The sequence below is a fragment of the Phoenix dactylifera genome, chromosome 1 (assembly GCF_051530095.1).
Source record: "Phoenix dactylifera cultivar Ajwa chromosome 1, Ajwa_hap1_PhDact_Kaust_v1.1, whole genome shotgun sequence".
Taxonomy (NCBI): domain Eukaryota; kingdom Viridiplantae; phylum Streptophyta; class Magnoliopsida; order Arecales; family Arecaceae; genus Phoenix; species Phoenix dactylifera.
The window spans coordinates 75182873-75194284 of record NC_143190.1 but is presented as its reverse complement, the minus strand read 5'-3'; the positions used below and the strand labels follow the sequence as shown (position 1 = coordinate 75194284).

Below are 11412 nucleotides of genomic sequence, written 5' to 3'. Positions count from 1 at the left end.
AGAAATACTACACAAGGGCTCAGACAATGACACATGGTTCACCTAGATAAAAGTGGTGAGCTGCAAAGGAGGCAACCCAGTTTGTACCACCATTTGCCTCCCTATGTATATGGGTGGCCTGATGGAAGCTGCACCCCTCGAATAGTCAGTGGATGTCGTGGAGCAGCGATCTGCCCCAGTAGCGCATCCTCGACTCTGAATCCACTCGATCACTGTGGCCGAGTACCTCTCGAGGAGGATGCGATCCCAGCACCAGCTTTGCATAGTTAATGCAACCCAACACACGATGCCTCAGTAGTGCTGAAAATCTACGCCGCATGCAGTAGAGCCCTGTCCACCACCACCCTCGGATAAGAGCTGCCATTCTTGAAGATCCGAGCATTCTTATCCAGCCAACAATGGCAGACCAAGTAGGCAGGCACGTGTCCTCCTCTCCTCAAGCCCGAACCCCCGCACGGAGGCCTTCAAGAAGCACAAGTAGTCCTCAATGGACGTCCACCCCTACTGCAGATCGGGGTGAGCCATGGCATACTCCCAAATTTGACTAGCTTGCAGACACTCAATGAAAACATTGTAGATAGACTCCTCCAGCTCCGAACAAACCGCACAGACTAAAGAGATCCTCACTTTCTGCCGCACCAGTACGCCTCTAATAAGCAAATACCCCCAAGCCACCTTCTAGAGAAACATGGCTACACAGAGATGGATATGCGCGTCCTCCAAATCCATCCTTTATTAATCTGCCAAGCCAGAAATCTCTCGACCATTCCAGATAAGTCCCAGGCTGGCACGACAGACCTCTCGATCATACTTCAGACTCTCCTATCTACTCTCCCTGCAAGGATCGACAAAGGCAAGACCCGCTCAGCAATCTGCTCTCCAAACATCCGCCTGACAAGGGCCTCGTCCCACCTCCGCTCCTCTGGAGCGAACAAATCACAAACTCTGCATCCCACCTTCCCACTTCTTTAGTAACACAGATAAATTGAACGAAATCTTACCATAGATGATAACATACATGAGAAGCAGTCTTGAATACAGAAATCCACTTTTCCAGTCCCACAAAAACCCCCTTTCATATGTATATACAATCCTCATCGGGAGCATGCCAGGGATAGGACCTCCTCAAGTTATAAGATCTTGCCACTCCTAAAATAGCAACCTCTAAATAAGGCGGGCTCCAGTTAGGACCTTCTCTCCCTTGGGAATTGAACCTGCAACCTGAATATAATATATCTTGCATACCCCAGGCAGACGGTCCTACAGTCCCCTCTGCAATAGGCTCAAACTTACAGTGGCTCCACAATTCTCCACATAGTCAGCACTCAGTAGCCATTTGGGCTTGCCCTGAACACACATGGAAAATCAATCATGATCCTGTCTTACACTTCGCAATGTCAACATTTTTCAACATAGTTACTTGAATTCATAGTTGGATCCTAATTGATAAAAAGCTCAGTTACTCTTAACTACACCAACCATTATTTGAATACGATTGAAAGATAACGGTATTATAACCACAATGTTGGTGGAACCTTTTGGTCATCCCTAAAGAATCCATCCACACACTCGCTGCTCCTCTAGCAGCAGCAACATAAATACCAACAGACTATAGCAACTAGAAAGCAAATTGCAGCCCTACCTGAGCAATTTTCTTGACATGTTGCTTCTAAGAGCAAAGGTTTCCTGCAAATAGATAGATCAAATATAGCAAACTATAGATGAAAGTACATGCAAACTAACACCACAGGAAAAAACCTTTCTGATTTACTACAAGCAAAGGAAAGAACAGAACTTAACGTGGCCATTGATTATTCGACAATGCATCAAAAGGCATAAAATAATCCAAAGGTCACGTAGATGACCATTACACCATGCAAGCAAAACAGCCAACAGGAAATGCCTTCAGATTCACAGGCAAGAATATTGGTCAAACAGAATGACCTAAAGCTCTCTGAAGATTCACGGTATGACAGAAACCAACCATCTCACCAAATATTTTTATTTCCAGGAGTCCTATCCCTAGTGATGTTCATCATCACTGTGTGCTTCTGGGTCCCCTCCCTCACCAATCACCTCCAACTGCAAAATGATATGAAATTAATCAGGAACTCTTACTCCTAGACATAAAAGCAGCCAAAAATATAGAATATTTCTATATAATCCTGTTTGGTGGTACACTAGGAATTTTACAAGCCATCTCAATTACCACAAAATATTGGGAGCACACAGGGCACTCGTGTGGTTTGTCTTTCTCCAGCCAGAACCAGACAACATCATGCTCATCCTCTGCAAACACATCAAGAATTTGAACTAACATCAAACGCGGTCAACTGGTGGCATCTTATTTTAGAACTTTCCTTCCTTTCAGTTTCCTTTTCATATAACAGAAATTGAAAGATAAACATTCTTTTCCTCATACTTCTTTTCTTGGAGAAATTGAAAGATGATGAGCCAGGGTCAATCAAAATACAACAGATGTCAAAGAACTAGCTTGTCATAAGTGTGACAAAAGTAACTTACCACCTTCACCACCAGGGCAGCCAACTATTCTCTTGTTATAGTAGGACTTAACGACAGCAGGTGTTTCCTACAAGCAAGCCAAATAAAATTTTATGGCACAGTTCAATACTCAATGTTTTAATAACAAGTTAATACTGTGGACCAGCATAAACATTGTTATATTCACAATCAATATCCAGGAAAAGCTAATTTAATTTTAAAAACAAAGGGAAAATTTTCATTATACTCGAGGAAAGGAAAATTTCTAAACTATTGATGAGGAAGATCTGAGGAACGAAAAAATTAAAGGATACAGGTTGAATGTTGGCTGTATGCAATAAAGAGACAGATTATAAAATATATGGATTATGTTTTCAGTATGACACCATTTTCCTCATAAACCATGCCACAAATTGAACCAGTAGCATGGTAACAGAATGCGCAATGGCTGCCATGAGCATCACCGATCAGGGATACATGACTATGAAACCTGGTAACACCAATGGAGTGGCAAAGTTCCTGAACCAAAGATCTTGGGTGGACAAAGGATCTTCCACACAAAATTGAATAACTAGACCAAACCCATTAAGGGCACAAACATATTCAGGGATTAATTTGCTTTGTGCATCAATTTTAATGATGTGATATATTACATTCTACTAAAAGGAAAATGTGAAAAAGGTAAAAAAGAAAAAGTAAAAGCACACAGAACAAGTTGCAACAATGCCACATACACAAGCTGCATGACATGAATATCTGAAGGCAGACCTGAACATTAAGAAAATATAGTAACGAATGTGCATGAACCATCAATTTTTACTATCCTTCCACAATGCTCTCAGAAAAGAAAAGCCTCCAAAGAGATGAAACAAGCTAAAACAATCCCACTACATCCCACAAAGCATCAGTCTCTAGCATAAAGTCATAACTATTCTTTTCAAAACAAGAAATTTTGCCAAGGAGTTATATATATGGAGAATAAGGCAGAAAGTTTTGTTTGGACCAAATGACGGCTTTTCATTTACTACCACAAAGTTGGACCAACATGAACCAGTAATGAGGATATCATACTTATAATATATCAAAAAAATGATGTAAATATGAAAAAGCTAATTAAACAATATGCAAGACATAAAGTATTAAACAGTTGACACTAAGACCACTTAGATTTCCATAGATAGTTGATAGTTTTGGCAATGTTTAACAGGGATGATCTTTGGAAATGAATATATATTCTCCATACTGAATACTGTTCTACTCCTCTATGATGAAAGTCAGGTGTTTTGTCCAGAATCATGTGTTTCGTCCAGAATCATGTGTTTCAACCAAGGACATACCAGTTCTGTCCACAACATATCAAAACAAGATAAAAATGTACAAATAACAATTTGGTGTAATGTTTTGGTTAGATATGCCACAACTACCATTTCAGGTGTTACATTTTTTTTGCCTCAAAAAAAGTTGTAAAACATCGGAAACTAATGCAACTTCCACATGCCTCTCAACCAGAAGCATTTTTGTTGTCTAAAATCCAAATAAGATATGATAAGCATAGTACATATACACCCAAAATGGTTCCAATAGAAACTGGAAAATGCTTCTCATGATGCCAATGCAAAAAAGTTTACAAATATATACAATACGTATTTTTAGGAGACTAAAACCTGAGCATCCTACTTTCAACCATCAACATAACCAAAAGCCTCAGACCATGTATTTGTTGTTATCCTAGCAAATCCTTTATCACCACTATCATGATTAAAGTTGCATCATATACTAAGGCAAGCTTTTTCAATTTTAAGTCACAATATCTTGGAGGTTACAATCAACTCACCTCTTCTTTTACTCTGCAACAGATAGCAAGTTCATAATTTCACCTGGCACACCTAGTAACTTCAATGAACAAAGGAAGCCTAGGACCGCCAAAATCGGGTGGAGCCCTAGGGCTTTTCTATAAATAGAGATGCCTTCTTCTCTAGTACCCCACCGTCGAGATTCCCTCCAAATCACCGTCAATTGCAAGTTCTTTGGTCGAGATTTCCTTGGATTCTTGTTGGAAGACCTCACCGAGCCCCCATCATATCTCATCAGAATCGAGGTAATAACCCCTAATCTTTCTCCTCCTCCCTGTTTCGGTTCCATGGTTGTCATCATCACCTTGAATAGCACCAGCAAGTCGTCGGATTTGGTTGAACAAGACCACCCTTGCTTTGCGATTCTTCTCCTCTATTCCGGCTATAATCTCTTCTATTCCGCCAACCCTGTTGTGGGTTAAGGCTAAGGTTCTTGCCAAAGCTCTAATCGAGCTCTCAACCACCTCTTATTTTAGGCCAACCTATCATCAATTTTCTTCACCCTTTCGCCGTCGCTATCTTCGTCGAAGGCTGAACCTCGAGCGGAAGCTTGCGGCTGCCGCTAACAGCCCGAGCTTCCTCCATCTAGATCCAGCCCAAGCCGCCCTTTCCTATTTGATATGTTTTTCTTTCTCACTCTTGCTCTCTCTTCATCACTCTTTCTCTCTCTACATACTTTAAAGGACCAATGAAGTGTCCAAACACCTTTGTGAATCCCGATCAATCCTAAGCGAGGTCTCGAACCAGCATTGTGCGACCATCTACCATGTCATGTAATTTTCCACCATCGACCGTGGTTGTTTATGATTATTTTGTTGATGAGACTTGGCTTTGTAGGTGAGCGATCATTTGGGCAAGAAGATGCTGAGAATGATGTTCTATGCCTTAGTTCTTAGATCAAGAAGTGTGGTACGCATTGTGGTTTGAGTCTATCACACGTAGAGATCAGAATCCCTGAACATTGATCGTCTATATATATGTTATTTTCGTGCATCAATGATTTTGGCTTCGCTTGGAATATGATCGCAGCTCATTGCATGATTATATGTTGGGGATGTATGGTTCTTTATGTATCAATGTAGCATATGTTGCTGATTTTGGGTTGCATGGATTTTGATACTCGTGTGCATCGAATTTCATAAAGAATATAGCTTTATTTACTTAACAAGTATAAAAAATAAATTGTATAATCGAACGATTGTGGTGCTCTAAACTAGCCATGTAGTTCATGCTCCGTCATGGACTGAAAATGTGGTACTTGTTGATGCCCCACCACAGATTGAAAATATGGTACTGTTGATGCCCTACCATAAATCATAAATGTGGTACTATTGATACCCTATCAAAAACAATAACGCCACGGGCTAGAAACGTGGCACCATTGATGCCACACCATGGGCAGAAAATATGGTCATGGTTAGTCCAAAGTCCAAATGCTAAAACATTATTTGATCAGAATTATGCAAAACAAAAACAAAGATAATTAATGGGTGTCATTATTGCATGGAAAGGTATTTTGATGCTATATGATATATTGCTGATCTAGCATACTTATGTTATTATATTGGATAGTTGGTGTCAAGAGTTTTATAGCATTATACTTTAATTATTTGTCATTTTCAAAATTATATTACTATTATGCTGGTATGGGTGTGTGGAAATTCTTACTAGACTGTAAAGCTTGCACCACTCCTTCACTTCTCTCTTCAGATTTGCGGAATGCTTATTGCTTGGTTGCATTTTGGGATTATTGGTGAAAGAATGAATAGTTAGAGCATCATTGACACCGATCAAATAGCTGAATTGGTAACTAAATAATTTGTTACTTATTAATGATAGAACTATTTTATTGTTAATTAAGATCATTATTATCCAATTATGAAGACGTTGTATTGAATTTATAAGCCTTGCATATTCTTTTGGGCCTTGCACTAGGAGATGCACAGCCATGTCATGTGATCAACCCTGATGATGGGTTCAAGGCATGACAAAAGTGGTAATCAAAGCTTATATTTATGATCACTAGGAATTGAGACAGAAATGATCCATAGGATTTCTATAGAGGGGATGGTGAATTTGTCTCCGGTTATAATCTATGGGGTGTGGTTTAACAAATTTTGGGTCATATTGATTTAAGTATAGAGTAGTATTTTGATCGAAAATTATGTATCTAACTTAGAGAATTTTGGTGGGTTTAGATCAGAGTTGCGCAATGGAAGTGTGAAGGGTTGAGTCATTGTGAAGCTAATCGAAAAACATCAACTTTGATTCAGAGCGTGTTATGATGGAGAGGTTTCAATTCAAATCATAGACAAAAGGAAGGCTACTTAAGAGCTCGAGGATGAGATAAGGATTTAGCATCTTCAACTCTTTGAAGCCTCAAGTACATGAATTTCGAGGACGAAATTACTTTAAGGGGGGAGAATGTGAGAACCCAATTTTGAACTTGGTTGGGCCAACTGAGAAAGGGCACGTACTGACCCTCGTGCATGCCTCGCACGTGAGGCAAGGGCGCATGCCTTACACGAGGATGCATGCCTTACACGTGAGGCGGTGGATGCAGACTCCCGATGGAAGTCTGTATCCTCTTTTGACTCTATCGAGGGAAGGAAGCCCAGGGCCGCCACAATTAGGCGGAGCCCTAGGGCTTTTCTATAAATAGAGATGCCTTCTTTAGTACCCCACCATCAAGATTCCCTCCAAATCATCATCGATCGCAAATTCTTTGAAAGAAATTTCCTTGGAAGACCTTACGGAGCCCCCCATCATACCTCATCGGAATCGAGGTAACGACCCCTAATCTTTCTCCTCCTTTTTCCAATCCTATGGCTGTCGTCGTCGCCTTGAGTAGCATTGGTGAGTCATCGAATTTGGTTGAACAAGATTGCCCCGAATTGTGATTCTTCTCCCTTATTCTGGCTATAACCTCTTCTATTTCACCAGCTACGTCGTGAATTGAGGCTAAGGTTCTTGCCAGAGCTTTATTCGAGCTCTCAGCCACCCCTATGATCATTGAAAGAGACCCATCACTGGCCAACGAGCCAAGCAACTTTCGTTCCCTATTTTAGGCCGAACTATCATCAGTTTTCTTCACCTTTTCGCCATCACCTGCCACCATGGTCGTTGATACCATCAGTCTCCGTTGGAGGCCGAACCTCAAGCAGACGCTTGGCACTGCCACTGACCACTTGGGCTTCCCCCATCTAGATCAAGCCGAAGCTACCCTCCCCTATTTGATCTGCTCTTCTTCTTTCTCTCTCTTGCTCTCTCTCCTCCCTCTCTCTTCATCACTCTCTCTCTACATACTTTAGGGGATCAATGGTAGGTCTCGACACCTATGTGAATTCCGGTCGATCCTAACGGGGTCCTAGACTGGCATTGTGTGACCATCTACCATGTCCTGGACAAGAAGACACTAAGTAGGGTACTCTACATCTTAGTTCTCGGATCAAGTGGGTCAGCACGCATTGTGTTTGTGTCTGTCATTGGTAGTGGCATGAATCCTTGGACATTGATCACCTATATATATATATATATATATATATATATATATATATATATATATATATATATACCATTTTTGTGCATCAATGATTTTGGCTTAGCTTGGAATATGATAACCACTCATTGCATGACTATCTGTTGAGGATGTATGGTTCTTTATGTATATATGTAGCATATGTTGCTGATTTGGGTTGCATGAATTTTGATACTCGTGCACATCGAATTTTGCAAAGAATATAGCTTTATTTACTTCATAAGTATAAAAAATAAATTGTATAATTGGACAGTTGGTTGTAGCGCTCCAAACTAGCCATGTTGCTAATGCCCCACCATCCCCAAACGTGGTGCTTGTTGATGCCCCGCTATAGGCCGAAAATGTGGTACTATTGATGCCCCACCACAGGTTAGAAACGTGGTACCTGTTGATATCCTGCCACGAGCTAGAAACGTAGTACTATCGATGCCTTGTCACAGGCCAGAAATATGGTATTGCTGATCCCCCACCACGGGCCAAAAACAATGATAATTAATTGGGATCATTGTTGCATTGAAAGGTATTTTGATGCTATGTGATGTATTCATGAGCTCATATAATTATAGTTGGTATCAACAGTTCTATAATTTCATATTTATATTAGCTTTGATTATTTTCTATTTTCAAATTTATATTAGTATAATGCTAGTGTGGATGTGTGGAGATATTTATTGGGTTGTAAAGTTCACACCGCTCCTTCACTTCTCTTTTCAGAGTTGTAGGATGATGCTTATTGCTTGGCTACGATTTGGGATCATTAGTGAGAGAATGAATAGTTAGAGCATCACTAATACCAGTCAAATAGCTAAATTGGTAACTAGATAATTTTGTTACTTGTTAATGATGGAAATTTTTTGTTGTGAATTGAGATCCTTATTATCTAGATATGAAAAGGTCATATTAAATTTATAGGCCTTGCATATTCTCTCAAGGGTTTCCCTATGGAATGTGCTGTCGTATCATGTGACCAACCCGGGTGATGGGTTTGGAGAGTGATAGGAACCATGCCAGTAACCAATTGATCCAGTTTGGCACGCCCCGAAATCGGCCAACTTGGCATGGTTCAGCAAATGATGGATGGAACACTATTGGCATTTCACCTAATATTATATCCTACAAATTGAAGAAATCATGGATTTTTACTTTCAAATACATCTTATAGTTCCTATTTTAAACTCAATTTATCCCTTATCGATCAACTATATACGATCAACAAAGATGATCTAGATCGACATAATGGTAGACCATTAGTTTACAACACCTTGTCATAGGCTCACTACATCTAGAAAATCAACTATCACACCCCTACTACTTTGTCTCAATACCTTTGTATAAGTGCCTAATACATTTTTGTGATTCACGTTGAGGAAAGCATCCAATTAAGCACCTCATTTGATTATATCTAATATCTAATAGACTTCTGAAATTTTGTTAATTGAGAAAATGAATTTACAATTTAGTGTAACCAAGGCTGCATCAACCATGAATTCTTGTGCAAAATATATACTTATGACATATAAGTACTCACATGTCTATGGCTTATATGTCAAAATTTTTTACACTTTTAAAATCCCATCCATTTTATCCATGATAGCTTTCAGTCATCTTAACTGACCTGGAAGTGTTATATTTCTGACCCTATACGTTACACAAATTTAAACTATATAATTTGCAGATCTCATAAAATTTCTTGGAAAGAAAATAAAACAGAATGATACCTCATTAATTTCTACTCGTGACCAGTGGAATGTGTACCTAAAATGTATATTTTAATTATGATACCAAATGAAAAAGAGGGGCAGCTTCAGTTTTGTCCTCTAATATTTGTCCTAAGTTTTGCATACAAGGAGCTTACATAAGCTCAACATGCTAACAAAAACTAGCATGGCCAGAATTCACAGGCAGGTGCCCTCTTGACAAGGTGGATGCTTCCACCACATTATTATGAAGAATAGTAAAATATTGTTATGAAGAATACTAGACTTGAGAATAATGTAGAATGTCTGGTATCCCATTTCTTTCTAAGTTCACCTAACCTGTAACTACTTTTTTCCCAACCCTACAGTAGATATCATTGACCCATCCTGCACATGTTGTTCATGTATTGGGCATCCAAAGCTTTTGAAGACATCAGCAGAGTTTTACATTAGGGTGTTAAAAAGAAGGGGGCAAAACAAATTAATAGTCCAGGGAAAGAAATGAGAGTTGATGATTCAATCCTTCTAACTGTGAAGTTGCTGAATGCCAAGTTGACCGTATAGCAGTATGAAAATTCTCTTCAGGTTAACTCAGCAGATGGTATGATCTTTATTTTGCAGCCCTAGCAAATACATGAAAATAAAGATATACACAAGCATCATAGACCTACGAACAATCATTGTATTACAATCTATGTAGTTATAGCGATAAGGACGAACATAACAAGATGGTACCCATTAATCTAATGCACATTAACAAATGATATACCACAAGTATTCGCTTCCATTCTACCAAGTACTAAGAAACCAGCTAAAATATTGCAGCCAACACATATGAGAAGATCGCATTTTAATGCAAAAACACTGAAAGGGTCTAAGCAAGAAGGGAAAAAGACGGAAAAACAACACGTCATCATCCACGAACAAATCAGAACGAAAATTTATCAGGGATCAAGAACATCTTGCAGATTCAAGTTCAAGAATCAGACTAACTTTGGTGCCGAACGGACCGACCGGGGAATCCATGTCAGTAAACCGCTTCGTCCCCTAAAAAAGTCACGCACAAGAGAATCCATCAGATCCTGAATCGACCAACAAAGACGCAAGCAGAGTGCAAGTCGAACGAAACAGGAAAACTCGCCTCCAACTCGCCCTCGAGCTCCTCCCGCTCATGGCCGGTGGCGATCGGCATCACGTCCTCCACTTTCTTCTTCGTCGGGACATTATCTAAAGAAAGAAGACCAAATCGGATGGGTCAGCATGGTTCCACCCTAGCCAAAACAAAAGAGATCGGAGGAGGACCCACCGGATTCCGAGGAGAGGAGAGGAGAGGTCTTCCGGAACGGCGAGGAGGTGACGGAGGCGAGGCCACGGCTCTGTAGGGTATCTTGGGCGGAAAGGCAGAGAAGCTGGGGGCCGGATCGCCGCCATTGGCCAGCGAGGGTTTGGAGGTGGGAAGAGGCCCTCCGCCACATCGTCTCTTGCCGCCGCAGCCGTCAGAGTTCTCAGGTCACCCCCTATGGTCTCTCGCCGAGACTCCTCTCTCTCGCTTGCTTGACCAAGAACTAGGGAATTGGGTCTCCGAGAACCGCCGCCAGTCTCACAGCCAGTGGGGGAGGCGGCCCGGAGGCATTTAAAGGCCAATACGACGCGTGTCGGCTCAGGGCGTTCACGTGCCATCTGAGACTGTGTTATCTCAAGATTCGTGCGGATAGATAGCGGAATTTCCGATGAGGTGATCTGCAGTTTTATTTGATATATATATAAATAAGGATCCATCCCTGAGGGCATGACAGTAGCAGAGATCATTGATAATGGTGAA

General features: G+C 40.6%; 1 protein-coding gene across 3 annotated transcripts; it reads right to left on the bottom strand.

Moving 5' to 3' along the window:
- Positions 1-985: 985 nt before the first annotated feature.
- Positions 986-11216, bottom strand: LOC103695470 (cytochrome c oxidase subunit 5b-2, mitochondrial-like). 3 transcript variants are annotated; one of them, XR_015973868.1, is made up of 8 exons: positions 10897-11216; positions 10732-10817; positions 10584-10637; positions 2524-2590; positions 2210-2289; positions 1993-2082; positions 1643-1686; positions 986-1347 (listed from the first exon to the last, which is right to left on the bottom strand). XR_015973868.1 is itself a non-coding variant. In XM_088712127.1 (7 exons), exons 1-6 carry the CDS (start codon positions 11063-11065, stop codon positions 2023-2025), a joined length of 516 nt encoding a protein of 171 aa, XP_088568253.1. In that variant the 5' UTR covers positions 11066-11216; the 3' UTR covers positions 986-1347; positions 1993-2022. The 3 variants fall into 3 exon arrangements, 2 of the variants coding, with proteins under 2 accessions (XP_088568253.1, XP_008775030.1); XM_088712127.1 differs by lacking the exon at positions 1643-1686; XM_008776808.5 differs by lacking the exons at positions 986-1347; positions 1643-1686 and having other exon boundaries at positions 1750-2082; positions 10897-11215.
- Between the last annotated feature and the right edge of the window lie 196 nt (positions 11217-11412).